The sequence below is a fragment of the Oryctolagus cuniculus genome, chromosome 5 (assembly GCF_051225735.1).
Source record: "Oryctolagus cuniculus isolate XC-2025 breed Fujian yellow rabbit chromosome 5, ASM5122573v1, whole genome shotgun sequence".
Classification (NCBI taxonomy): Eukaryota; Metazoa; Chordata; class Mammalia; order Lagomorpha; family Leporidae; genus Oryctolagus; species Oryctolagus cuniculus.
This window is the reverse complement of record NC_142871.1, coordinates 86,620,146-86,647,359: the sequence shown is the minus strand read 5'-3', so window position 1 is coordinate 86,647,359 and position 27,214 is coordinate 86,620,146. Positions and strand designations below refer to the sequence as shown.

The 27,214-nt window shown below is 39.4% G+C and overlaps 2 protein-coding genes across 21 annotated transcripts in view; one reads left to right on the top strand and one right to left on the bottom strand.

Moving 5' to 3' along the window:
• NT5E (5'-nucleotidase ecto) overlaps positions 1-27,214 on the top strand; it is a 105,067-nt gene that overhangs the window by 48,039 nt on the left and 29,814 nt on the right. For 2 of the 5 annotated variants that reach the window (XR_016233885.1, XM_002714557.6), the window contains exon 9: positions 178-1,853. Coding sequence is in view for 4 of the 5 variants with exons in the window: in XM_002714557.6 (XP_002714603.1) it covers positions 178-341 (164 nt within the window). In the remaining variant the exon portion in view is untranslated. Of the gene's footprint in view, positions 1-177; positions 1,854-20,463; positions 20,677-23,828; positions 24,050-27,214 lie in introns of those variants that run through there. The other 3 variants (XM_070073819.2, XM_070073820.1, XM_017345271.3) reach the window with 3 other exon arrangements.
• The window catches only part of SNX14 (sorting nexin 14), a 98,661-nt gene continuing 78,083 nt past the window's right edge, over positions 6,637-27,214 (bottom strand). For all 16 annotated transcript variants that reach the window (XR_016233881.1, XR_016233883.1, XR_016233882.1 and 13 more), the window contains 8 exons: positions 24,957-24,997; positions 24,700-24,819; positions 18,527-18,650; positions 18,091-18,255; positions 17,800-17,895; positions 9,122-9,213; positions 8,427-8,483; positions 6,637-6,834 (listed from right to left, as the gene is read on the bottom strand). Coding sequence is in view for 13 of the 16 variants with exons in the window: in XM_051854506.3 (XP_051710466.1) it covers positions 6,796-6,834; positions 8,427-8,483; positions 9,122-9,213; positions 17,800-17,895; positions 18,091-18,255; positions 18,527-18,650; positions 24,700-24,819; positions 24,957-24,997 (734 nt within the window). In the remaining 3 variants the exon portion in view is untranslated. The remainder of the gene's footprint in view (positions 6,835-8,426; positions 8,484-9,121; positions 9,214-17,799; positions 17,896-18,090; positions 18,256-18,526; positions 18,651-24,699; positions 24,820-24,956; positions 24,998-27,214) is intronic.

The following is a 27,214-nucleotide window of genomic DNA, read 5'->3' as shown; positions in this document are numbered from 1 at the left end:
AATCTCTTTGCATTTAAGATCAAGTTCTTGTCTTCCATGACACTTCCCCTCTGTTTATGAAGAATATCTTCCCTTTAATAATTATGAGGGACTTTGGAAAAATATACTGCTTTCCCTTCCCTCTTACTGCTGATAATTACTTTTTTTGGTAATTAAAATAATGTTTGTATTTTCTAGGTGAGCAAGATATCAGCGTGGTTTGTCAATACATCTCAAAAATGCAAGTAATTTACCCAGCAGTTGAGGGTCGGATCAAGTTTTCTGCAGGAAGTTATTGCCAAGGAAGCTTTTCTTTAATACTTCTTTCATTTTTGGTAGTGACCCTTGTTTTATATCAGTAGCCAAAATATTCTCCTTGCCATTAATTTGCATTTTTTAAAGTGAGATTCAAATCTGCCTTTCATGAACTGGTTGTGATGGCACAAATTATCCTTGCAGGCTCCTAGAAGCTGTAGCTTAGAGCACTGTAAAAGGAAGAGACTGACATCATCACTCGGATCAGCAACTCAGTAAAAGGAACAAAAAAAATAGGGTCTGGAGAAAGCCACCATAGAGTTTACACATCCAAATTTTAATGGTCATTATTAACTTTAAGCCATACAAATCACTTTTCTCCTTTATATCCATTTCTAATTCATCAAATAACTTGTGTTTACATAGAACTTTATCATTTATTAGGGAGTCTTAATTTAATACCCACAATTTTGGTGGGTAAGACAGGTATTATTTTTCCATTTGACAGATGAGGAAACTGAAGCAAAGAAAGGGTTGGCTTGATCAAGGCCATACAGCTAGAATGAACATATTCATAGGGCAGCATTCTCTCCTACATCACCCATGCACCTTTGACGAGTCAGGGAACAAGCTGTGCAATAGATAACAGGAAAAGTCAGAGGCTGCAAAAGACAGTCTAAGAGGCAGGGTAGGAAGGAAAGAGGATAGCAGAACTAATTTACATTACAGAAGAGAAAGAGCTGAAGGACAGTGAGTTGTATTAAACAGGTATTTGCAGCATTGTGCCTGATACATGGTATTAGCCATCATTAATTTTATGAGATTCCATCAGCTCTGAGTGTTCTTACCTCTTTCTAACATGAAGATATTACAAGAGCCTTCCAAAATAAGCTGTAATTCTAAACCTGCACTGGTCCCTCCCCAGAGGATACCAGCACTGAGCTTATTCTAATCACACCATGCATATACCCAATTATGGGAAATCCAGAGGTGATTTTTAGAAGTGATATTAATATATATGACGTTTGCAGTCTGCTTCAAAGCTAAACAATCATGTAACATTCTCTAGTCCAGCTCTGGGAATTTGCCAGGGAGTGGGCTGCTCTGAGTGGGTGCTCAGAAAATATTCAGACTGCTTAAGTGATTTGTGCCCAAAGAATAAATACATGCTGAAGTTAGAGAGAGACCATGTGAGAGCACCTGCTCAATACTGTGTAATTCAACAAGAAATGGCAGTCTTTCTTTAAAAATAGCAGCTGGTGCTTTGAAGAAATATGTTTTCTGAAAGTTTACAAATATTCAGTATTGATACAAAATATACTTTAAACTTCACCTTTAAAAAGTTCTTGCAGTAAAATAATGCCCTCAGTTCTATGCACATACAGATGTGCTATAAACAAACAAATGTTTTTAAGATTTCATGAAGAAAATTAGAAAGGTATACTTGGGGTACACTTTTCACCCTTGGCCAGTAAAATAAATCCTATTAGAGTACAATTTTTAAAGAATGTTTTTCTAAGTTTTCTAAATACATGTATATGTATTGCATAGTGGTATGAAAATGACCTTGAAACACTCTGAAATGGTAGATTCCAAACAATAAAATTGACAATATGCTCCTTGGTCTTTAATAGTTATTTCTTCTCTCAAACACCTGTACAATATAACTGAAGGATAACTTCTGATGGTTTTCCACTGGTATCCTTTCTCTGGATCATAAGTTCCTTGACGTCTGAAACAGTTTTGAGCTCTGTGCTTACTTTTTAAAAATAAAAGCTGCGGTGCAGTGAGTTAACGCCCTGGCATCATATGGGCGCCGGTTGGAGACCCGGCTGTTCCACTTCCCATCCAGCTCTCTGCTATGGCCTGGGAAAGCAGTGGAGGATGGCCCAGGTCCTTGGGCCCCTGCACATGTGTGGGAGACCAGGAAGAAGCTCCTGGCTCCCGGCTTCGGATCGGCGCAGCTCTGGCCGTTGCGGGCAGGGAGTGAACCAGCAGATGGAAGACCTCTCTCTTTATCTCTTTCTGCCTCTCCTCTCTCTGTGCAACTCTGACTTTCAAATAAATAAATCAATCTAAAAAAAAAAAAAAAGAACTGTATCAGTAATAAAAGCTGCAAGTTAGCATTGCAGATATTTATTTATTTATTTATTTGACAGGCAGAGTGGACAGTGAGAGAGAGACAGAAAGGTCTTCCTTTTGCCGCTGTTCACCCTCCAATGGCCGCTGCAGCCAGTGCGCTGTGGCCGGCGCACCGCGCTGATCCGATGGCAGGAGCCAGCTACTTCTCCTGGTCTCCCATGGGGTGCAGGGCCCAAGTACTTTGGGCCATCCTCCACTGCATTCCCTGGCCACAGCAGAGAGCTGGCCTGGAAGAGGGGCAACCGGGACAGAATCCGGCGCCCTGACTGGGACTAGAACCCGGTGTGCCGGCAGCGCAAGGCGGAGGATTAGCCTAGTGAGTCACGGTGCCGGCCGCATTGCAGATTTTAACTAACATCTCAACTGGTTCTATGACTAAGAATCTTCCTCAAGCATACTATCTAAAATATTCCACTTTTGTTACTCTTTGATCAATCACACACATTAAAGCCATTTGATAGCTCTCTTGGTCCATTTGGGCTGTGGTAAAAGATATCACAGAACAGGTGGCTTAAAAACAACAGGTATGTTGTTTCTCACAGTTCTAGAGGTTGGAAAGTCTAAGATGAAAGTGCTGGCAGGTCTGCTGTCTGGTAAGGACCTATTTATTGGCTCATATTTGGAACTTCAAACACATCATGGAAGAGGCAAGGTAACCTTTTATAAAGGCACTAATCTCAGTCACAAGAGCCTCCAAAGACACAACTTCCTAACACCATCACAGTAGTGTTCAGGTTTCAACACAGGTGTTTTATAGGGACACAAACATTCTATCACACTGGCAAAGGAAAGGGTAGATTTCTTGGAAGAAGAGTTTAGACTGCTAATAGTTGTTCAGTAGAAAAAAGTTGTTCCCCTAACAGCTGGGAAAAGGAGGCAATTAGATCACAGACAGGCAAGTGGGATGCAGAGATAAACTTGCCATTAAAAACACTTTGCTAGGGCCGGAGCTGTGGCGCAGCAGGTTAAAGCTCCAGCCTGCAGTGCCAGCATCCCATAGGGCACCAGTTAGAGTCCTGGATGTTCCACTTCCAATCCAGCTCTCTGCTAAGGCCTGGGAAAGCAGTAGAAGATGGCCCAAGTCCTTGGGTCCCTGCATTCTTGTGGGAGACCAGGAAGAAGTTCCTGGCTCCTAGCTTTGGATCAGCTCGCCATTGCGGTTCTCTTGGGAGTGAACCAGTGGATGGAAGACCTCTCTCTCTGGCTCTAACACTTTGAAATAAATAAATCTTCAAAAAACAAAACACTTTGCTTCCATTCAGTGCTGCCACAGGGAAAGCTACTCCCACTTACCTCTGCTTCTTGAACTACACTTGCCCTCTTAACAGGAGAGTTGCCTTCTAAATGTAAGAACTTTATGTTGATGTTCTATAGTAAAATTAAAATAAATCAGTTAAAAAAAAAGAAAAAGTTTCTTGGGGCCGGCGCTGTGGTGCAGCGGGTTAATGCCCTGGCCTCAAGTGCTGGCATCCCACATGGGCAGAGGAAGCTCCTGGCTTCTGGCTTTGGATTGGCACAGCTCCGGCAATTGTGCCCAAATGAAGAGTGAACCAGGGCCGGCGCCGCGGCTCACTAGGCTAATCCTCCACCTTGCAGCACCGGCACACCGGGTTCTAGTCCCAGTCAGGGCGCTGGATTCTGTCCCGGTTGCCCCTCTTCCAGGCCAGCTCTCTGCTGTGGCCAGGGAGTGCAGTGGAGGATGGCCCAAGTGCTTGGGCCCTGCACCCCATGGGAGACCAGGAGAAGTAGCTGGCTCCTGCCATCGGATCAGCGCAGTGCACCGGCCGCAGTGCGCCGGCCATTGGAGGATGAACCAACGGCAAAGGAAGACCTTTCTCTCTGTCTCTCTCTCTCTCTCACTGTCCACTCTGCCTGTCAAAAAAAAAAAAAAAAAAAAGAGTGACCCAGCAGATGGAAGACCTCTCTCTCGCTCTCTCTTGGCCTCTTACATTTCCTTATTTTTTTGGTAGCTTAATATTTTTATTTGCACAATATACAGGTCTCTACCTACATACATATTATTAGTACACACAAAAGTACAGAATATAGTAATATATATGTTATACTACATTATGTATTATATATATATTTTAACTTTTATTTAATAAATATAAATTTCCAAAGTACAGTTTATGAATTACAATGGCTTTTCCCCCCATAAGTTTTTTTTTTATTTAATAAATGTGAATTTACAAAGTGCAACTTGTGTATTGTTGTGGCTCCCCCCGCCAACCTCCCTCCCTCCCGCAGCCCTCCCCTCTCCCACTCCCTCTCCCATCCCGCCCTTCATTGAGTTTCTTTTTCAATCACCTTCATATACAGAAGATCAACTTAGTATACACTAAGCAAGGATTTCAACAGGCTGCACTCACACAACCGCACAAGGTATAAGGCATTGTTCGACTAGTAGTGTTGTTTTTAAGTTTCATAGTAAAACACATTAAGGACAGAGATCCTACGTGGGGAGCCTGTACTCAGTGACTCCCGTTGTTGATTTAACAATTGGCACTCTTATTTATGACATCAGCAATCACCTGAGACTCTTGCTATGAGCTGTCTAGGCTATCATATTTCCTTATAAAAGAAATTTCAATTTCATAATTTTTTAAGACTTTAAGTCACTTTTTAAAAATTAAATCTCCAGGGGCTAATGCTGTGGCATACCAGGTTAAACCACTACCTGTGGTGGTGGCATTCCATGTAGGTGGTGGGTGGAGTCCCAGCGGCTCCACTTCCAACTGAAGTCCTTACTAATTCATCTCAGAAAGAAGTGGAAGATGGTCCAAGTACCTGAGTTCCTGCCACCCATGTGGGAAACCCAGATGAAGCTCCAGGCTCCTGGCAGCCTGACCCAGCCCTGGCCACTGCAGGTGGCTATTTGGGAAATAAACCAAGGATGGAAGATACCTCTCTCTCTCTGTCTCTCTCTTTCTTCCCCCTCTCCATCCCTCCCTCCCTAACTCCACTTTTCAAATAAGCAAATAAATAAATAGTTTTTTTAAAAAATTAAATCTCCAAATCAAGTAACTTGGCAGCCTCCTTTCCATTTGTGAGAATTTCTGGAACTTGTGTCTTTGTCTTGGGTGATGCCTATTACTCTAAGCTGCTCAGGTCTCCTCTGCAATTTCTTTGGGTAATCTAATTATCATCCTTCCAGGCTGCAAAATTGGATGTATTACTGTTCCAAATTATATTCAAAGTTCCCTCATTACCCAGCTTAGCGGTTGAAGCTCAATAAATATATTTGGAATGAATACTACAAACAATGAACAAATGGAAAGTGCCCCAGCTTGACAAATTTGTTTCAAGGAGTAAAGCATAGCATGGCAAGGAATTGTAAGCAGAAGGTTAAGCATTGAAATCTTTTAAAATATTCTTTCAATTAACATTCCTGAAGAAAAACAGTTAATTCTATAATTTTCTATTGAAGAGACAATAAAGAGGATAGATAAAAAATATACTTGCCTAAACTGTTCATATGAGCTTTGGAATATAGTTAAACACAATTCAGTGAAACAAAGTCATAACCATATAATCACAAATATTTGGGAGTATTCAGTTTTCAAGCCTAACAGCGCTAAAACCTGTCAGTCTTGTTTATTGTGAAAATCTCATATAGGGTATTTAATTTATAGATACATAGTTAGCCATGAAGAAAAAGAAAAGCAAAAGAAAAACAAATCTACTAAAATGTAATAATTTCAGGGGCCGGCGCTTGCGGCACAGCAGGTAAAGCTGCCACCTGCAGTGCCGGCATCCCATGGGGCGCTGGTTCATATACCAGTTGCTCCACTTCTGATCCAGCTCTCTGCTATAGAAAAGCAGTAGAAGATGGCCCAAGTCCTTGGGCCCCTGCACCTATGTGGGAGACTGGAAAGAAGCGCCTGGCTCCTGGTTTTAGATTGGTGCAGCTCTCGCCATTTCGGCCATCTTGGGAGTGAACCAGCAGATGGAAGACCTTTCTCTCTCTCTCTCTCTCTGCCTCTCCTTCTCTCTCTCTCTCTGTAACTCTTTCAAATAAATAAACAAATCTTTAAAAAATTATATTAACTTCAAATAAGAAAAATCACATCTTATTCAAGTTTCTCCATACTAAGCATAATTATTTTCAAAGTAATACAACACAAAGGTTATCAGTATTATCTGTTTGCCCTAAGAGGAATGTGAATTTTCTCCTTTTTAAAAAATGGCAATAACAAATGATTACATTCAATAAAAGTTGGGTAACAAGTTTAAAATTAAACATTTGAAACCAACCACTTTTCATTGTTATTTAGTCTTTATTAAAACAAAAAAATTAAAAATTTCAGACACTGAAGTACATGATATACATAAAAATAAAAGAAAAAAAGTACATTTCTACTACACAAGCACAGCAGAAATCTTAACTGGTTATTTACTACTACTAAATCCAAATGTTTACATCCAGGACGTCACAGAGGTAACTTCCTTTTGCACCTAAAGTAAAAATAAATTCATTTAATAGAAGAAAATATGATTGGGTTCATTTGTGAGTTACCTATCAGCACTAATGTACATAAAATTCTAACCTAAGACACAATATACCGTAACACAAAAGAAATTAGCTGGTAGATACAGCAGATAATACCTATGTTTTAGAAATTAGATAATGGCATCATAGTGATGACCTTAAAAAGCCTAAATCAGAGTTGAAGGTTTCCTGGTATTAATTCCAATGGAAACTATACATAAAATATCTGTAATTTTCCACCTTATTTTAATATACACTTAGTATTAATATAATTTGAGAACTTATAATTAAGGTAAATAGTCCAAACTTGATTCCCACTATGCTATATATATATAGTATTTCATTACAGTGCCAGTCTTGAACAATAACTTTTTCACCCAACCAGAGACTAATAAAAAAAAAAAAAAAACCCAGAAAATAACAACTTGAGTCTTCATTCAAAACTAAAAATCTTTAAGATTCAATATATTATTACCACAAGGTAATTCCAATTCACATTATGTTCCCGAGTTTAGACAAACTCAATGATTTCAAAATATACTCAAGTCTTTGACTTAAACATCATACAGTACCGCAGATGATAATCTGAAGAGCTTGGTGCACTCTTGGGCTAGGATTTATATTCACATCTTTCTATGGGAAGTCTAAAGGGTTCCTATCTGCTTGTAATTAGTAAAGGCACAACTTATTCAGTGCCTATCCTCCCACACTATGCTTGTTATGGCAAATAAAGAAAATATAAAAAGCCATCTTTTAAGACTGCTCATTTTTAAAAAGATTTTTTTATTTATTTTGAAAGTCAGAGTTGCAAAGAGAGAGGGAGAAACAGAGGGAGAGATTTTCCATCCTCTGTTCACTCCCCAGATAGCCCCAACAGCCAGCGCTGGGCCAGGCAGAAGCCAAGAGCCAAGAACTTCATTCAACTCCTTCTTATGGGTGGCAGGGGCCCAAATACATGGACCATCTTCCACTAGTTTTCCCAGGCCATTAGCAGGGAGCTGTATTCAAAGTGGAGCAGCAGGACATGAACTGGCACCCATTTGGGATGCTGGTGTCACAAGTGGTGGCTTTACCTGCTGTACCATGATGCCAACCCCCAGGTTGTTCGTTTTTTAAAGAATCATAGTCACAAGGGTTTTAACTTTTATATTCTTCATTAAAATAAATGTCAGCATACCATTAAGAGAGTAACAAATAAAATACTACTTTTTGGGTGCCAGCACCCAAGATGCTGGCATCCCACAGGGGTGCCAGTGTGTGCCCTGGCTGCTCCACTTCCAATCCAGTTCCCTGCTAAAGTGCCTCGAAAAATAGCGGAAGATGGCCCAGGAACCTGGGCCCCTGCACCCACATGGAAGACAGGGATGAAGCTCCTTGCTTTGGCCTGGACCACTCCTAGCCATTGCAGTCATTTGGGGAGTGAACTATCAGGTGGAAGATCTCTCTCTTTCTCTCTGAGTGTAACTCTGCCTTTCAAATTAATGAATTTTTAAAATTATTTATATATATGTGTGTGTGTGTGTGTGTGGATATATATGTAAAACTCTTTTTCACTAACCTTATTGAGCTCTGGAAACAGTTCCTGTATCACAATGTCCAATAAAACATAAGTCAGCTAAAGTACCAAAAAAAAAAAAAAAAAAATTAAGACACCAGACAAAAAAATTTCAATGAACATAAAATATAAAATGTGGTTACCTCTAAATGGGCAGGCAGGGGATGGGAATGACAATGTAAAACAAGAACAACAGTAGCTGTAACAATATCATAATGTTCTATTCTAAAAATACATGGCAGGTACACATGTATTTGCATATGGACAGTTTATTATTATTCCTCTAGCTCATTTTTACATTAAATACTTTACAAATAACAAAAATTTTAAAACAACAGAATACAAAAGTGTAACTGTATTAAAATTTCAACAGAATGTATAGACTATACATGTAAAAGTGATAGGTCTGGTTATTCTTGAATGATGGAATTACTGATTTTTAAATTTCTATTTTATTTAATGAATTTTCTATATATTCTAAATTTTCTATGATATATATCAATTTTAAACTTTAAAAATCATGTTATAAAGAAAAAGGAATCAGCAAAAAAGGAATAATACAAATATATCTCTTGAATGTCTGAATTGCATTGCCCCCATTTAAGTGTCATTTATACAGCCAAATATATTCCAGACATCCTACTGTGTCATTCACCAAACCAACCCAACACCTGAATACTGGTGTTAACAGTTTTTACCTGCTTGTTGAGTACTGGCTGCTGTAAGGCATCAAATAAAAGTCTGATGCTTTCGTACTTGGTTTCTTCACCAATACACTTTACTATCAAATCTGAACAAGAAAGCCACACATGAAACAATCTAGAATTATAAACTGACTCATTGGATCATAAAGCAAAATTCTCACTCTATTTCCCAGATATTATGCAAAAACTATAAATAAGTATTTTCCTAAAACAGTGTTCTTTAAGAGGCTCCTGGAAAATAAAGAATTCTATAGTCAAGTTGAGAAATGCAGTATTATGTACCCTTCTTTTGGAAATTCACAATGCATAAAGAAATACAAGCCCTGAAGAATGATGCAGAAAAGAAATGGCTAAAGAGAGTTGGAAAATAGTACTTGTTGTATCATCCCATTTGGGTAAAAAAAAAAACAAAAAACCTAAAATACTGTTTGTACATTTGTGCATATACATACAGAAAAGCACAGAAAAAATACATTAATACTAAAATAGAACATGAGTCTACCTCTACACAAAGAAAACACTTTTATTTATTTAAAAAGAGACAGGGAGGGATACAAACAGAATAATCCTCCATCTGTTGGATCACTCCCTAAATGCCTGCAACAACCAGGGCTGGGACAGGCCAAAGCCAGGAGCCAGGAACTCAAAGTAGGTCTCCCATGAAGGTCAAAGTGACCAAAACTACTTGAGCCATTACTTGTTGCCTCCCAGGGCATGTGTCAACAGGAAGGTAAAATCTCAGCCAGAATTTGAACCCACGCACTCCAATATGGCATGTGGTTGTTTCATGCAGCATCTTCACTGCTAAGCCCAATGCTAGCCCCAAACCTTCAGCACCTGGTATTCCCAAGCAGTCTCCCATTCAAATACTAATCAGAGCTAACTAACCCTGCATAGCTTCCGAGAGCAAAGATCAGTCAGGTTGTTATGACAGTATCCTATTTTTATTCAGTAGTTCTTCATAATGTTCTTAATTTGGGGGGATTTTGATTTTTAAGGTAGAATTTTATTGATGAATGTGACAAGTTTATTTTTATACTTTTTGCATAAATTACTATTTTTAAGGGATTTATTTATTTGAAAGGCAGATTTACAGAGAGAGGGAGAGACAGAAAGTGAGATCTTCCATCTGTTGGTTCACTCCCCAAATGGCTGCAATGGCCAGGGATGGACCAGGCCAAAGCCAGGAGCCAGGATCTTCATCCAGGATCTTCATCCAGGTCTCCCATGTGGGTGTCAGGGGCCCAAGTTCTTAGGCCATGTTCTTCTGCTTTCCCAGGTGCAATAGCAGGGAGCTGGATCAGAAGTGGAGCAGCAGGGACATGAACCAGCACCCATGCTGGCATCACAGGAGGCGGCTTAACCTGCCATGTTACAATACCAGCCCCCATAAATTACTAATAACCACCTTACAGAACAATCATTTTGGGAAATACTATAAATGTTTAAACAGTAATTTAGGGGGGCCGCACCGTGGCTCACTTGGCTGATCCTCTGCCTGTGGTGCTGGCATCCCATATGGGCACCGGGTTCTAGTCCCGGTTGCTCCTCTTCCCCAAGTGCTTGGGCCCCTGCACCCCCATGGGAGACCAGGAGGAGGCACCTGGCTCCTGACTTCAGATCGGTGCAGCGCCAGCCATGGTGGCCATTTAGGGAGTGAACCAACGGAGGGAAGACCTTTCTCTCTGTCTGTCTCTCTCACTTCTATAACTCTACCTGTCAAATAAATTAAAAAAAAAAACAAAACAAAACAAAACAAAACAGTAATTTAGGGTACAACAAGTTTAGATTCACTTCTGATTACACAGTTATCTTGCAACACTTGTGTCATTTCTACCACCAAAAAGAAATCAGACCTAGGGTGGCCTTCGATGCAGCAGTTAAGACACCAGTTGGCACACTCATATCCCGTACAGGAGTGTCTGGATTGAGGTTCTGGCTCCATTTCCAATTCCAGTTTCCAGTAATGTATACCCTGAGAGGTAGCAAGTGACAACTTGGGTCTCTACTACCCACATGAGAGACCCAGACTGAGTTCCAGGCTCCTGGATTTGACTTGGCTCAGGGCTGATTCTGAGGCAGTATTCTGCATTTAATTTCAAATTTCAATTATTCTTTGTAAGCACATATGAACGTAACTGCCTTTTGTGTATTATGCTTGTATCCTGAGACCCTGTTATAATCACAAGATCCTCTTTTGTCACTTTCCAATATTCTACATAAATGATCATATCATATAGAAACAAAAGCAGTTTATTTTTCCTTCCCCATCTATATTTCTTTTATTTCCCTTTCTTGACTAATTAAATTAGCAAGAATTTCCAGCACAATGTTGAAAAGCACTTGGTGAGAGGGACATCTTGGCCTTATCCTGATTTTAGTGGGAAAGCTTTCAGCTTTCCATTATTAGGTATGTCATTACCTGCAGGTATTTTGTAGATAGTCTTTATTAAGGAAGTTCCCCTTCAATTCCTAGTTTCTTAATTACCAAAAACAAATAGAGTTAGTTTCTTTACTAGGAATAGAATTGGTGTTGGATTTTATCAAATGCCTTTTCTGCATCCATTGATTTGATCATGTGACTTTTCTTTTTAATCTTTCAATAAGATGAATTACATTCACTGATTTTTGAATGTTGAACCAGTCTTGAATACATGGGATAAACGTCACTTGTTGGCGGTACAATGGTTTTCGTACATTGTTGGATTGATTAGTTTTGTTTTTTTTTTTTTTTTTTTTTTGACAGGCAGAGTTAGACAGTGAGAGAGAGAGAGAGAGAGAGAAAGGTCTTCCTTTTTCCAGTGGTTCACCCCCAAAGTGGCCGCTACGGCTGGTGTGTTGTGGCTGGCGCACAGTGCTGATCCGAAGCCAGGAGCCAGGTGCTTCTCCTGGTCTCCCACGTGGGTGCAGGGCCCAAGCACCTGGGCCATCCTCCACTGCACTCCCAGGCCACAGCAGAGAGCTGGACTGGAAGAGGAGCAACCGGGACAGGACTGGCGCCCCAACTGGTACTAGAACCCAGGGTGCTGGTGCCTCAGGCAGAGGATTGATTAGCTAATTTTTTATCGAGGATTTCTGCCTTTATGTACATGAGATATACTTCTGTACTTTACTTTTCATGTAGGGTCTCTGGTCTCGATTTTAGGGTAATGCTGACTTCCTAGAATGAGTTAGGATATACTCATTCTGCTTCTATTTTCTGAGAGATTATAGAAAATCAGCAGTTTTCTTAAATGTTTGGCAGAATTCACCAGAGAATCAGGGCCTGGCCGTTTGTGTTTTTTCTTTTTTCTTTTTCTTTTTGACAGGCAGAGTTAGACAGTGAGAGAGACAGAGAAAGATCTTCCTTCCGTTGGTTCACTCCCTAAATGGCTGCCATGGCTGGCGCTGCACCGATCCGAAGCCAGGAGCCAGGTGCTTCCTCCTGGTCTCCCATGCGGGTGCAGTGCCCAAGCACCTGGGCCATCCTCCACTGCACTCCCGGGCAACAGCAGAGAGCTGGACTGGAAGAGGAGCAACCTGGACAGAACCCAAAGCCCTGACCGGGACTAATACCCGGGGTGCCAGCACCGCAGGCGAGAATTAGCCTAGTGAGCTGCGGCACTGGCCCATTGTGTTTTCTAAGGCTATTAATTATTGATTCAACGCCTACAGACAATCCTATTCACACTATATATTTCTTGTATGAGTTTTAGCATATGCTATCTTTCGATTATTTATTCCATACTGCCCTAGGTTATCAAAGTTGTAGGCACACACAGAGTCACGGCATCCTTAATATCCTTTAATGTCCATGGGACCTGTGATAATGTCCTCCTCTTTCACTTCTAATTTGTCTTCTCTCCTATTCTCAACCTGACAGGAGGCTTATCAATTTTATTGATCTTCCCAAAGAACTAGCTTTTAATTTCACTGATTTTCTCTGCTGCTTTCCTGTTTCCAATGTCACTGATTTATGTTCCAATTTTTATTATTTCTTTTCTTCTGTTTATTTTGGATTTAACATATTCAACATATTCTTCTAGTCTCCTATAGTGGAAGTTTAGGCAATTGGCTTTAGATATTTTTTTTTGTTTTCTAATATAGGCCTTCAGTGCTATAAACTTGGCTCCAATCATTGCTTTCACTGTATCCCACATATTTTGAAACACTGTGTTCTCATTTTTATTTAGTTGAAAGTATTTTTTAATTTCTCTCAATATTTTGTCTTTGGTTTATGTGTTAGAGTGCATTTTTATTTTTTATTTTTTTAATTTATCTATTTATTTCAGAGGCAGAGTTACAGACAGAGAGGGAGAGACAGAGAGAAAGGTCTTCTAACCACTGGTTCACTCCCAAATGGCCGCAACAGCCAGAGCTGGGCAGATCTGAAGTCAGGAGCCAGGAGTTTCTTCTGGGTCTCTCACATGGGTAGAGGGGTCCAAGAACTTGGGCCATCTTCTGCTGCCTTCCCAGATCATTAGCAGTGAGCTGGATCAGAAGTAGAGCAGCTGGGGCTCAAACCAGCACTGATGTGGGATGCCAGTGCCATAGGCAGAGGCTTAAGCTACTATGCCACAGTGCCAGCCCCTAGAGTGGTTTTTTTTTTTTAAGAATTATTTATTTATTTATTTGAATGTCAGAGTTACAGAGAGGCAGAGGCAGAGAGAGAGAACTCTTCTATCCACTGGTTCACTACCCAGATGGTGCCAATGGCCAGAGCTGCACCTATCCAAAGCCAGGAGCCAGGAGCTTCTTCCAGGTCTCCCACACGGGTGCCAGAGACCAAGGACTTGGGCCACCCTCTACGGCTTTCCCAGGCCGTACCAGAAAGCTGGATTGGAAGTGGAGCAGCTGGGACTCAACGGGTGCCCATATGAGATGCCAGTACCACAGACGGTGGCTTTACACATCCCCATAGTGTTTCTTTCTTCTCCTTTCTTCTCCGTTTAGAATTGTCACGTTTTGTAGTTTTCCCATAGTTCCTGGATATTCTGGCTTTTTTTTTTTTCTTTTTTTCTCTTTACTTTGTAGTTAGGATGGTTTGTGCTATGATATCTTTTTTCTACTTTTTCTTTTACTTATTCTAGAGACAGTGAGCACTCATCCACTTGGTTCACTCCCCAAATGCCAACAATGGAGGGGGTAGGGACAAAGCAGAAAACTAAGAATTCAATTCAGGGGCTGGCATTGTAACATAGTAGCTAAAGCTACCTCCTATAACACTGGTATCCTATATGGCCCCTGGTTCAGGTCCCAGCTGCTCCAATCCCCATCCAACTCCCTGCTAATGGCAGATGGAAGGTCTCTCTCTCTCTCTCTGATTTTCAAAGAAATAATTTTTGTAAAGATTTATTTTTATTATTTGAAAAGCAAAGTTACAGGGAGGAAGAGAGAGAGAGAGAGAGAGAGAGAGAGAGAGAGAGAGAGAGAGAGAGGTTTTCCATCCCCAGGTACATTCCCCAAATGACTGCAATGGCCAGAGCTGGGCCGATCCAAAGCAAGGAGTCAGGAGCTTCCTCTAGGTCTCCCAAGTGGGTGCAGTGGCCCAAAGACTTGGGCCATCTTCTATCGCTTTCTCAGGCCATAGCAGAGAGTTGGCCAGGACTCAAATTAGCACCCATATGGAATGCCAGCACTGCAGGCGGTGGCTTTACCTGCAATGCCACAGCTATGTAAGAAATAAATTTTTATAATAATAATAAAAAAATTTAATTCAGGTCTTCCACGTGGTAGGAGGAACTCAATTTCTTGAGCCAGCACTGTTGCCTGCCAGGGTCTGCCAGACAGGTAATCAAACTCGGGTATTCTTATGTGAGGTGCTGTCATCTTAAGTCATCTTAATCAACACTTCAATGGTTACGTCAAACCCTGCCCCTGGGGGCTAGCACTGTGGTGCAGGACATTAAGCCACTTGTCTGCAGTATCGGCATCCCATATGGGTACCAGTTCAAGTCCCAGCTACTCTTCTTCTGATTCAGCTCCCTGTGTCTGCCTGGGAAAGCAGCAGAGGATGGCCCAAGTGCTTGGACCCCTGCACCCGCATGGGAGACTAGATGAAGCTCCTGGCTCCTGGCCTCAGCCTGGCTTAGCCCTGGTTGTTGCAGCCATTTGGGGAATGAACCAGTGGATGGAAGATCTGTCTCTCCCTCTCTTTAACTCTTTCAAATAAATCTTTAAAAAAAATAAAAAACAAAAACAAAAACAAAAACAAAAAGAAAGAAACAAAAACTGTCCCTGTGCTAAGGTATCTTCAAGCTCAGGGAGTCTTTACTTAGCTACATTCTGTCTACTAATAAGGCTCATCAAAAGCATTCTTCATCTATACTTCAGTATTTTTTATCTCTACCATATTTCTTTTTTTCCCTAAATTTTTATGGAGACAGACACAGACAGCTCCATTTGCTGATTCATTGCTCAAACGTCTACAACATCTGGGTCTGAGCCAGATCAAAACTGGGAGCCAGGAACTTAATCCAGGGCTTCCATGTGAAGGGCAGGATGCCAGTTATTTGAATCATCTTCTCGTGCCTCCCAGGGTTTGTGCTGGAAGGAAGCTGGAATTGGGAATGGAGGCAGGATTCAAACTCGAGCACTCTGATATAGGATATTAGTATCTTCACCACTAGGCCAAACACCCACCCTATCAGCATTTCTTTTAACTTCTTTTTTAGAATTTCCAAATCTCTGCTTACATTATTTGTATATTTTCACATGCTATCTATCCATCAAGGCCCTCATGATCATATTCATAGCTGCTTCAAATTCACAGTTTGATAATTCTAACATCCCTGCCATATCTGAATCTGGTTCTGATCCTTGACTGTCTCTTCAAACTTTTCTTTTTAGAAATTTTGCAATTTTTTTAAATAGCTGGACATGACACACTGGGCAAACAGAACTGCTATAAATAGGCCTTTAGTACTGTGATGGTAAGGTAGCTCTCAATCTCTTAGTGAGCCCGAACCATATAACCATGAACTTCATGAGTGTTTCTTGGGATTTTCTCCTCCTCTAGGTAGGACAGAATGGCTATAGTGGGTGGAAATAGGGCATTTCCCTTTCTCCACATAGAAAGCCAGAGCAGGCTGCAATTTTCCCTTCTCCCCAGGGCAATTAGGCTCTGGTTAAATAGTTTCTCTTGAGGGTAGGGCCTTCTCAAGAATAAAATGTTCTAATATAATTCCCCCTTCTCCCCCTGCCAGAATCATAAGATTTTTTTTCTGGTATTCACTGTTGGAACTTGGTCCAGTATGTGGCAGTAAAAGTTAAAAAGTGTGGGAAGTATCCACAACTTATTCCCCCTGGAGTTTTTAATCTTTCATATTTGTTCATATTGAACTCCCAGCAATTTACTGATTATGGTTCAGGTTTACCTACCTCTACAATGATACTCTAAGAGGTCTGTATTCATGAGTTTTTGCTGAATAGCTAGGATGCTGTTTTAGCTTCCTGGTCTCTCCAATTTGGGACACAGTGGTTTGCCCTAACCTCACCACTCTAATGGGTCTAGCAGGTGTCAATTTTTCAGTATATTTAGTTTTTTCACTCATTACTACATCAACATAGAGGCTTCTAGCTGCTCACATCCTGAAGAGGAAGCCAGAAGTCACATTCTTTTCTTCTTACTCTGTATCTTCTCCCTGCACATTGGTATCCATCCACACATGGCTCCCATAACTCTACCAATCTACCTTAAATCACTCTTGCTCCAACTTCCAAATCTAGATATCCAATTACTATGAGACATTTCCTCCCAATTTATAGTACTTCACATTCAAACTCTTCTAAACTAAGTACCCTCCACTTTGATTCCTTGACATTTTTCCTTTGTTATTTCCCATCACAAGAGGAAGTTACTACCATTTATTTACTAAGTGACCCAAAGAGCTTTACAGGAAAGGTGGCCATTCACTCCCCCTTATAATACCTCTATAACTTGAATATACTATTATCACATGTATGCTTTCTCAATGTCTATGTTCCTGTGAGACTGAGGTAATCAAGTAGTTTTTACATCACTTGCACTCTGCACAGCGCCTAGAACATAGACAATACTCAATAAATTTGGAATGAATGAACAAATTCTAATCTTTTAATCATACACACTACAACAGCTACTGTCATCTACAGTGGGCAGCAGGACTCCAACTGTGCCACCACTTGTCACTTTGATGTCTGATTTTAAGTTATGGACTATTATGTAAGCAGAAAAAGCCTTGTCTTAAAGTTCTTAGTGCTAACATAAAAAATTTTTTTTTTAAATGGGAGCAGGCATTTCAGTCTACTAGTTAAGACACTTAATGCCTGAGTTTGATTCATAGCTACAGCTCCTGCCAATACAGACCCTAAGAAATAGCAATAATAGCTTAAGTAATTGGACTCCTGCCACCCATCTGGGAGACCAGACTGATCTGAACTCCTGCCACCGGCTTTGGCTGACCCCCAGCCATTGCAGTGAAACAGCAGACAGGAGTGCTCTCTCTGCCCTCTTCTACCCCTTTCTCTTCTTTCTGAGCCTCTCAAATAAAAATAAAATTTTTCTTTAACAACTGAGTTCATTTTAATTGGTCCTTATAACTATTTCTAAAATTAAAATTCACAGTAAAAATTAGCTTCAATAATTACTATACACTGTAACATCAAGGAAGTGCTAATCTATACAAAATTGAATTACTTATCAAATATTATACCTGGAATGTAATTCATCATTTCTTCAAAAGTTTTCTTTGCTCCTTTCTGTTTATCTTGGAGAGAACGGGGTTCAGTGTTTTCACAAAATATAGCATCTGAAAAAGAATTAAAAAAAAGTACTTTTCTGGAATTCTCATCTGTTCAAACACCTGGAATTCTCACCTGTTCAAACACAAGGTATTTCCTCTACTAACAAATCAAAGAAAAATTAAGATTTCTCAATCTTCTAGATCTACTTAAAAATCACTGGGTACACACAACATGAAACAAACAACTGAGAAAACACAAACCTCTGAGAAGTGTTATAAGTGAGACCAAACGGTGCTCCTGAAATAGCTGCTCCAGTTTACACTGAAGATAGTAGTCAGTATACATTTCCAGGGTGTTTTTAAAGAGGATTCGAGCTCCCATTAACAGATGATGAAGCCAGTCAGGAACTTGGAAAACTACTCGTCCTGAGAACAATCAAATAAAATCCCGTTTTGTTCATAATAAATAGATACTTTGAACATTTTCCAATATAGACAACCCAAATGGCAATGGTCAATATTTAGTGCGTAAACATTAGTATTTTATATATTCAAGACTGACTACATTGGATTCTTATGAAAGGATATTAAAATTTAAAAACAGTTAACTGTGACTGTACTCAAGAGCATTAATTTGCATCACAGAAGAAATAAAATGAATAAAAACAGCTTTTAATATAAACCACTTATATCTTACCTACATACATCAGGTAATCATACACTCCTTCTACAGTCATCACCTCCATAAAATAATTCTGATTTTGCTTTCTCTCTGTATTCTCAGCACGGTTTGCATTATTCTTAAACAGATCATTGAAAAGCTAAAATAAAAGTTGAAATAATTTATTGTACTTTCTGATGATAGTCATAACTAAAGTGACACAGAGCAGACATTTAGACCTTTTCTGATCAAAACAGAATAACAGGTTAAAATGTTTCTAAAAATCCATGATTATGCCCAAAATGGCATTAAAAATGGTTCTCCCCAAAATATCACAGTAAAGCCTATGATCACTTTAGACACAACAGACAAACTCATCATTTGTATTTTTATTTCTCGTTAAATTTTGTTTTAATGGATCTCAAAATTCTGTGACAGACTTTTGGTCAAATTTTTTCCATTAAAAAGTACTGATTTTAAAAACTAATAACTTAAAACTGCCACACACACACACACACACACACACACACAAATGATCTGCAAAACATTCTTCTTTCCTTCTGAAGGTTTTACGATGCATTGTTATTATTAACCAGTCTTTTACTATTAAAGTTAAATGGCCAGTTGAGACAAACAGTTTTGAGACTGTTCTACCACTGATTAAGACTGTGTTGGCAGGTATTAGGGATAATATTCATTTAGCCTTCTGAGCTTTCAGGGCACACCTGGTGACCTTGCCAGCTCCAGCAGCCTTCTTGTCCACTGCTTTGATCACACCCACAACAACCATCTGTCTCATATCACAGACAGCGAAACAATCCAGAGGAGGATAGTCAGAGAAGCTCTCAACACACATGGGCTTGCCAGAAACCATATCAACAATGGCAGCATCACCAGATTTTAAGAATTTATGGGCATCTTCCAGTTTCTTTTCAGAATGACAATCAATCTTTTCCTTCAGCTTAGCAAACTTGCAAGCAATGTGAGCTGTGTGACAAACCAGGACAGGGGCGTAGCCAGCACTGATTTGATTTGGATAGTTCAGGATGATACCTGAGCAGTGAAGCCAGCTGCTTCCATTGGTGGTTCATTTTTGCTGTCACCAGCAATGTTGCCACGACAAACATATTTGACAGACACGTTCTTGACACTGAAGCCCACAATGTCCCCAGGGAAAGCTTCACTCAAAGCTTCACAGTCCATTTCAATGGACTTGACCTCAACTGTGATGTTGACTGGAGCAAAAAGTTACCACCATGCCAGGTTTGAGAACACCAGTCTCCACTCAGCCCACGCAAACAGAACCAATACCACCAATTTTGTAGATATCCTTGTCTACAAGGCTTGTCAGTTGGTCTAGCTGGTGGAAAGATGCAATCCAGGGCTTCAGGCAGTATGGTTCCACTGGCATTGCCATCTTTGCGGGTGACTTTCCATCCCTAAACTGTAACATATTAGCACTTGGCACCAGCACGTTATCACCATTCCAACCAGAAATTGGCATAAATGCTACTACATCAGGGTTGTAGCCAATTTTCTTAACATAGGTGCTGACTTCTTTAACAATGTCCTTGTATCTCTTCTGGATGTAGGGTAGCTCAGTGGAATCCGTCTTGTTAACACCAACAATTAGTTGTTTCACATCCAGTGTGTAAACCAGAAGGGTATGCTCACAGGTCTGCCCATTCTTGGAAATAACACCTTCAAATTCCCTGACACCAGCAGCAACAATCTGATGGCACAGTCAGACTGAGATGTGCCTGTAATCATGTTTTTGATGAAGTCTCTGTGTCCTGGGACATCAACGACAGTCACATAATACTTGCTGGTCTCAAATTTCCACAGGGAGATGTCAATGGTGATACCACGCTCACGCTCGATGTTCGGTTTATCTAAGACCCAGCCACACTTGAAGGAGCCCCTTCCCACCTCAGCAGCCTCCTTCACAAATTTTTCAATGGTTTCTTTTGTAGCTCAGATGGCCAGTGGTGGTGGATTTGCCTGAATCTACACCAATGACGACGATGTTGATGTGAGTCTTTTCCTGTCCCATTCTGGCTTCAATTTAGTGGTGATTTTCACAACACCTGTGTTCTGACAGCAAACCCACTGCAAAAAAAGCTTATTATCTATAAAGAACCCCTTCTTTGTTTTCATACATTAAAAGGAACAAAGTAAAATATAAAGATTATTGAGAGCTAATTTTAAAACATGATTTAAATATTATAAATCTTATTTAATCAGTAAGTTGAGGTGAAAATTCAGCTTTAAGAACAGATTATTTAGACAATAATATTCAAAGTCCAGAAAAGGCCTAATCAATGTGGAGGGGAAAAAAACAAACATGATATGACATGAAGAACCACTCATGGGTAAAACAATACATGCAACTAAATCGCAAACAAAATCTATTATAAGTAACAATACATCTTAATGAATTTTAACAAAAGAATTATTTTACTCCTTTTATACATCCATTCAATAAACATTAAGTATTTTCCATGTGCCAGATAGCACACCAAGGACAGGGAATAGGAAGACAGCTCACTATTCCCCAACAACTTTAACATCCAATAGAAATAGGTCAAGAAATTAATGAAATGATGTAACATAAGTACTGCGAGAGAAGAAGTTCAGAAAACTATGAAGGAAAGTATACTGAATCTTATTTAAAGATGAATTTAAAAAGATTTATTTATTTGTTTGCTCATTTATTTGAAAGGTAGAACGTTAGAGAAAAGGGACAGAGATAAAAAAATCTTTCATTCACTGGTTCATTCCCCAAATGGCCACAATAGCTAAGACTAGTCCACACTAAAGCCAGGAGTAGGAACTGCACCTGAGTCTCCCATATGGGTGGCAGTGGCTCAAGCTCTTTAGCCATCATCAGTGGTGTTCCCAGGCACATTAGCAGGAGGAAGCTGGATAGGAAGTGAAATAGCTGCAACTTATACTGGGTAATGTGGGATGCCAATGTCACAGATACGGGCATTTAATCCACTGTACTACAACACTGGCTGCTTGAAGATGAATTATTTAAAGGCTTTCTTAAAAAAGTGTCCCAAGAACCAACACCCTACATTCTATTGGTTCTTTTGTCAGATATTCTTAACTCAGAGATATAAGATTAAAACATCTTCCCCAAACTAAGAAATATGAAAAGTATTCCATCTTCTGGAACAATTCCCCTACTGCCACATGTTTTTAATTTAATTTTTCATTAGGAAACAGTAATGATATAGTAAATCTGAAAAAGACTGGGAGAAAAACAACCCAATCGCCATATACTGCAACTAATCTAATCACCATGTATAGTCATGCACAATGGGGTACAAAAAATATTACATCCTGCTTTTTTTTTTTCACTTAGTACCACATCAAATATCTTTATGTTGTCTTATAGTTTCTGTAACTATAATTTTACCTGGTACAAATCCTGGAGTAGATATTCTTTAACATGACTAATCCTTCCTATAATGTTGAGTTTCATATGGTTTCCAACTTTTAATTTTTGTAAATAATACTTTAATAAACATCATCATGCATTACAAGCTCTTCTATTAGATTTTCTTCCAAAAAATTCCTAGCATTTGGGTCACAAGGTCAAAGAATGTAAACAATTGACGGATTTTGTTGTGTAATAACAAATTCCTTTCCTATAAAGTTGGACCAATTAACAAGCCATCAGCAAAGTTAATTTCCAGTTTGACCAAACTTTCATAAAGTTTTTGAAGACATATCCTTTCAGTACAAAAATTTACACAATTTCTCAATCTTTAAAGGTCTTCTCTGGAAAATTCTCCATAATCCTACTCATTAGACTAATTTTAACATTTCATCACTTATAAAAGTATGCACATATAGTAGGCAACCTAAAAAAAAAAGCTATTTCTTAAGAATCTCTTAAATCATTTCAAGCAGTTTTGAGATTTAATCACAAGATTTATTTACAACAATCCCAAAAGAAAATACAAATACTACTAAGTGCAATAAACTGTTTTGGGAAACATTCATTAACTGTGGAGGGCTAAGATTTACTCAGAAAGCCGTTTAAGATGATATTTGAGTTAAGATATGATATATTTTGTTAATAAATGGAAAACAGAATGAGAATTAAATCAGTCTTCCAGGAGACAAAGATAACAGCTATCAAAATAGTCATATAGAAATAATGACTTCTAGTGTTTCACAGTAGAGTGAGGTGACTATAGTTTATAATAATATAGAACATACTATATAAAGAACTAGAAAAGAGCTGGTAGTCTCAAAACACAAAAGAAATGAAATTTTTGTTGCCAAACTCAATCAGCTTATGTTGTGTATAGTGTTGAAATACTGTACTGTACCCCATAAAAATGTATAAGTATTACATGTTAATTTAAAATTTTAAATAGCAAGATGAAAAAATATTTTTGAAAGAGAATAGGATAGGCCAGCACCGCGGCTCACTAGGCTAGTCCTCTGCCTGTGGCGCTGGCACCCCGGGTTCTAGTCCCAGTGGGGGCACCCGATTCTGTCCCCGTTGCTCCTCTTCCAGTGCAGCTCTCTTCTGTGGCCTGGGAAGGCAGTGGAGGATGGCCCAAGTGCTTGGGCCCTGCACCCGCATGGGAGACCAGGAGGAAGCACCTGGCTCCTGTCTTCGGATCGGCACAGCGTGCCAGCTGTAGCGGCCATTTTGGGGGTGAACCAACGGAAGGAAGACCTTTCTCTCTGTCTCTCTCTCTGCCTAACTCTGCCTGTCAAAGGAAAAAAAGGGGGGGGATAGGATAAGGTAATATCTAAAAAGTATATAACTGAGAATTTTACAAAACTGATAGGAGAATAAAAGTAACAGCCCCAAGGATCATGCCTTTCTGTAGCCAATCTCTTTTGTGTGTTCCGTCTCACACCAACTAGACTTGACTACATGACTTACATTAGCTAATGAGACAGATGTTGAGTAAATCGTTGAGCAAACGTAAGCCTGGAAAGTTGTGTCTTGAGGCTTCCCCTCTTAGAATACTACTGTTATTGGGACTGCTATTGTAGTACAGCAGGTAAGCTGCCATCTCATGGGGACATCTCATTTGGGTACCAGTTGGAGTCCTGTCTGTTCCACTCCCAATCCAGCTTCTTGCTACTGTGCCTGGGAAAGCAGCAGAAAATGACCCAAGTACTTGGGCCCCTGCACCCACCTGAGAGACCAGGATGGAGTTCTGGGATCCTGGCTTCAGCCTGTGCCAGCCCTGGCCATTGTGGCTATCTAATGAATGCTCAAGTGGATAGAAAAGATCTTTCTGTAACTCTGCCTTTCACATACATACACACATAAACCAATTTATGTATCTACCTATCTTAGAATGCTGCTACTATGTGACTTGAGTACTGTTTGTTGAAGACACAAGGTCCAGCCAACAGGCAGAACCAACTTTCACCAGACATGGAAACAAAGTCATCTTTGGTCATCCAGACCAAGAAAAGCCAAGATTACAGACCAGTTGCAGTATAATCAGCTAAGTCCAGTCCAAAATGTTGACCCACAGAATCATAAACAAATAAAATCAACAGTTGTTGTTTTAAGCCGGTAATTTTCGGGTGGTTTGTAACACAGCAACAGATACAAAGTAGGGTGATACAAAGGTAGGTGTTTGGCCAGCAGTTAAATTGCCACTTGGAACGACCACATCCCATATCAGAATGCCTAGTTTGAGTTCCAGCTGCTCACTGTTGATCCAGCTCCCCAGTAATGTGCCTGGGAAGACTGCAGAGGATGGCCCAAGCACTTATACCACTGCCACTCACATGGGAGATCCAAATGGATTTTTGGGCTCCAGGCTCTGGGCTTTGGTCTGGCCCATCCCTGACTATTGAAGCCTTTGGGCAGTGAACCAACAGATAGGACATTTCTCTCTTCTCTTTCTCTCTCTTCCCCTCTCTCATTCTGTATTTCAAACAAACAAATAAATCTTTAAAAAAGGAATCCCTAAATATAGAAATGACAGAAGTCTGTAAACACAGTATCTTTAAAAAACCACATTTACCATATTAAAGCAAAGAACCAAGAAGCTACACATAATACCCTCTTTACACTGTGCAAGTGATTTCCATATAAAGGTGGTGTAAATTATAAGGTTTTTCATTAACAAAGCATTCATTTCCCCTATGGTAGAAAAATAATCTCAAGTAGGAGAACTTGAAACTTAATGACTCTTTAAAGTAATGAGCAGTACCTTCTTGTTGTTTTCTGAAGTAGGGCTGAGAATGGTCAGTTCTGGTCTGCTTGGTTTAGGCTTTGGAGATTCACAGGAATTAATGAAATTCATGATGAAAGGTTCTAAATGCTGACCTTTCTGTCACGGTACAGAGGTCATGGCAGAAAAATCAAAAATCAAAATTATGATTTTTAGTATCATATAAGCCATTAAAATTCATCAATTTTTAAAAAGTTTATGACTATAATGCTATAGAATCAAAATAAATCAGTTACCTCTTTCATTAGTTTTCCAGGAACTGACTTTATAATTTTCCCTGTAATTGGAAATAAAAGGTTAACTTTATAAAGGCACAATACACTTCATAATTGCTTATATGAATACTTCATTAAGTAATTATAAATACTCAATAGAAAGGCAAAAAATAAAACTGTAAAAAGTATTTATAACTGACCATTTCAACAGAAATTTACAATAATATGGTATTCTAAACTATTTATAACAATGAAACTGGGGATTTATGTTTTCAAACTAATTCAGTGAGGTGAGAGGTGGGGTAATGAATGAAAACAAAGCAAATGTTGAGAGCTGTTGAAATAGAGTGAGAAGAGGCTGGTGCTGTGGTGTAGTGGGTTAACACCCTGGCCTGAAGTGCCTGTATCCCATTTGGGCGCCAGTTAGAGACCTGGACCACTTCTGATCCAGCTCTCTGCTGTGGCCTGAGAAAGCAGCAGAAGATGGCCCAAGTCCTTGGGCCCCTGCACCTGCATGGGAGACCCAGAAGAAGCTCCTGGCTCTTGGCTTCAGATCGGCGTAGCTCCGGCTATTGCAGCCAATCGGGGAGTAAATCATTGGATGGAAGACCTCTCTCTCTCTCTCTCTCTCTGCCTCTCCTCTCTCTGTGTAACTTTCAAATAAATAAATCTTTATAAAAAAAAAAAGAAATAGTGAGAAGTTCATTATAATACTTTTTCTACTTTGTATACATTTCAAAAGTTTCCATGAGAAATGTTTTCAAAAGATTTTAAACAATGATGAATATATATTTCAAGATATGCAAAAGCTAGAAGAAAGTTTTCAAGAACTGCTATACCATTCCATAAACTTGCCAGTACAATGTGTTAGCAAACTCTGCTCTTTGCACAACTAATTAACAAACAGTAGATCTTTAAATTTCATTTTTCCTACTCTCAGTAAAAATGTATGTCTTTATACATAGGTTTTCAGGTATGATCAAAGCTGTATTTTTGGGAGACTAATCTGGTCGTGATACGTAAGAAAACTGGTTGAGGGTAGGAGAAGGATGGGAATTCAGGAAACTAAATACAGGTCCAGACTCTTGTCTGAGTTAAGGTAATGATAAGTTAAGGAAGGATAGTGTGGAGAAAGGAACTGGGAAAGGTTGATTGATGGGTGCTAGGTTATAGCTAGATAGGAGTAAGAAGTTTTTGGGTTCTAGTGACAATAAAGGCAGAGATAATGTGAGTTTACCACACACACACACACACACACACACATATGTATATCTTGGAAAAACTAGAAAACATGATTTTTGAATTCCTTCTTTATAAGGAAATGTTAAATGCTTGACAGGATAAACATATTTACCTTGATTGGACACTACATGATGAATACATGTAACAAAACATCATCATATAGTATCCTGTAAATATATATAATTTTTGTATGTCTTTTAAAATTTTTTAAATAAAGAAGGAATAATAAGGTATGACTCAGATATCATAAAGATAATACTGACACAATCCAGGAAAACAAAACAGATGTTTAGTGAAAGCACTAAAAGAATCCAAGGTAATACTAAAAGTTACAAGAGTGACTGAGATAACTGTAGTACCAATTAAAGAAGTAAATGTTGGTTCTGAAAAGAAAAAAGGAGATCAGATGGTAATGTTCAATTGGTTATTCGAAAAGCCTAACTAAAGGTCAAACTGTATTTGTAAACATGTATTTACAGGAAAGAACTAAAATAAGTTTTTCTGAGACTGGCCAGAAGAAAACTGAGGACTGTCTTGGGAAACACCATTACTTAGGCACACAAGAGAAGGGAAGACTGTATGGAATAAAAATGGAGGAACAGAAAGAGGCATGAACAGTTAACATAGCAGAATGCATCAATGAATGCTAGAGAATTTCTAAAGGGTAGAAGGGTATGGGGAGGTCAAGAAGATGAAGAGTGAGAAAATGAGGTCACTGATGATTAGCAGGTGGGATAGGGATTATGGAGCAGGTTGTTTTTTTTTTTTTTAATTCATCTAAGAGAGGCAGAGAAAAACAGAGACGTATAAAATGAGCTTCCATCCGCTGGTTCATTCTCCAAATGCTTGCATTATTAGGGACTAGATAACTATATAAGGGGCTGTATCTAGGAGCCAGGAAAGCAAAGCAAGTCTCCCACTTGGGAGGCAAAATCCAATTATTTGAGCTAGGTGTGCATTAACAGAAGCTGGATTCAGGAGCTAGAACTGGAGCTGGGAAAAAAACCTAGGTACTCCAATGTGGTACACAAGCACAA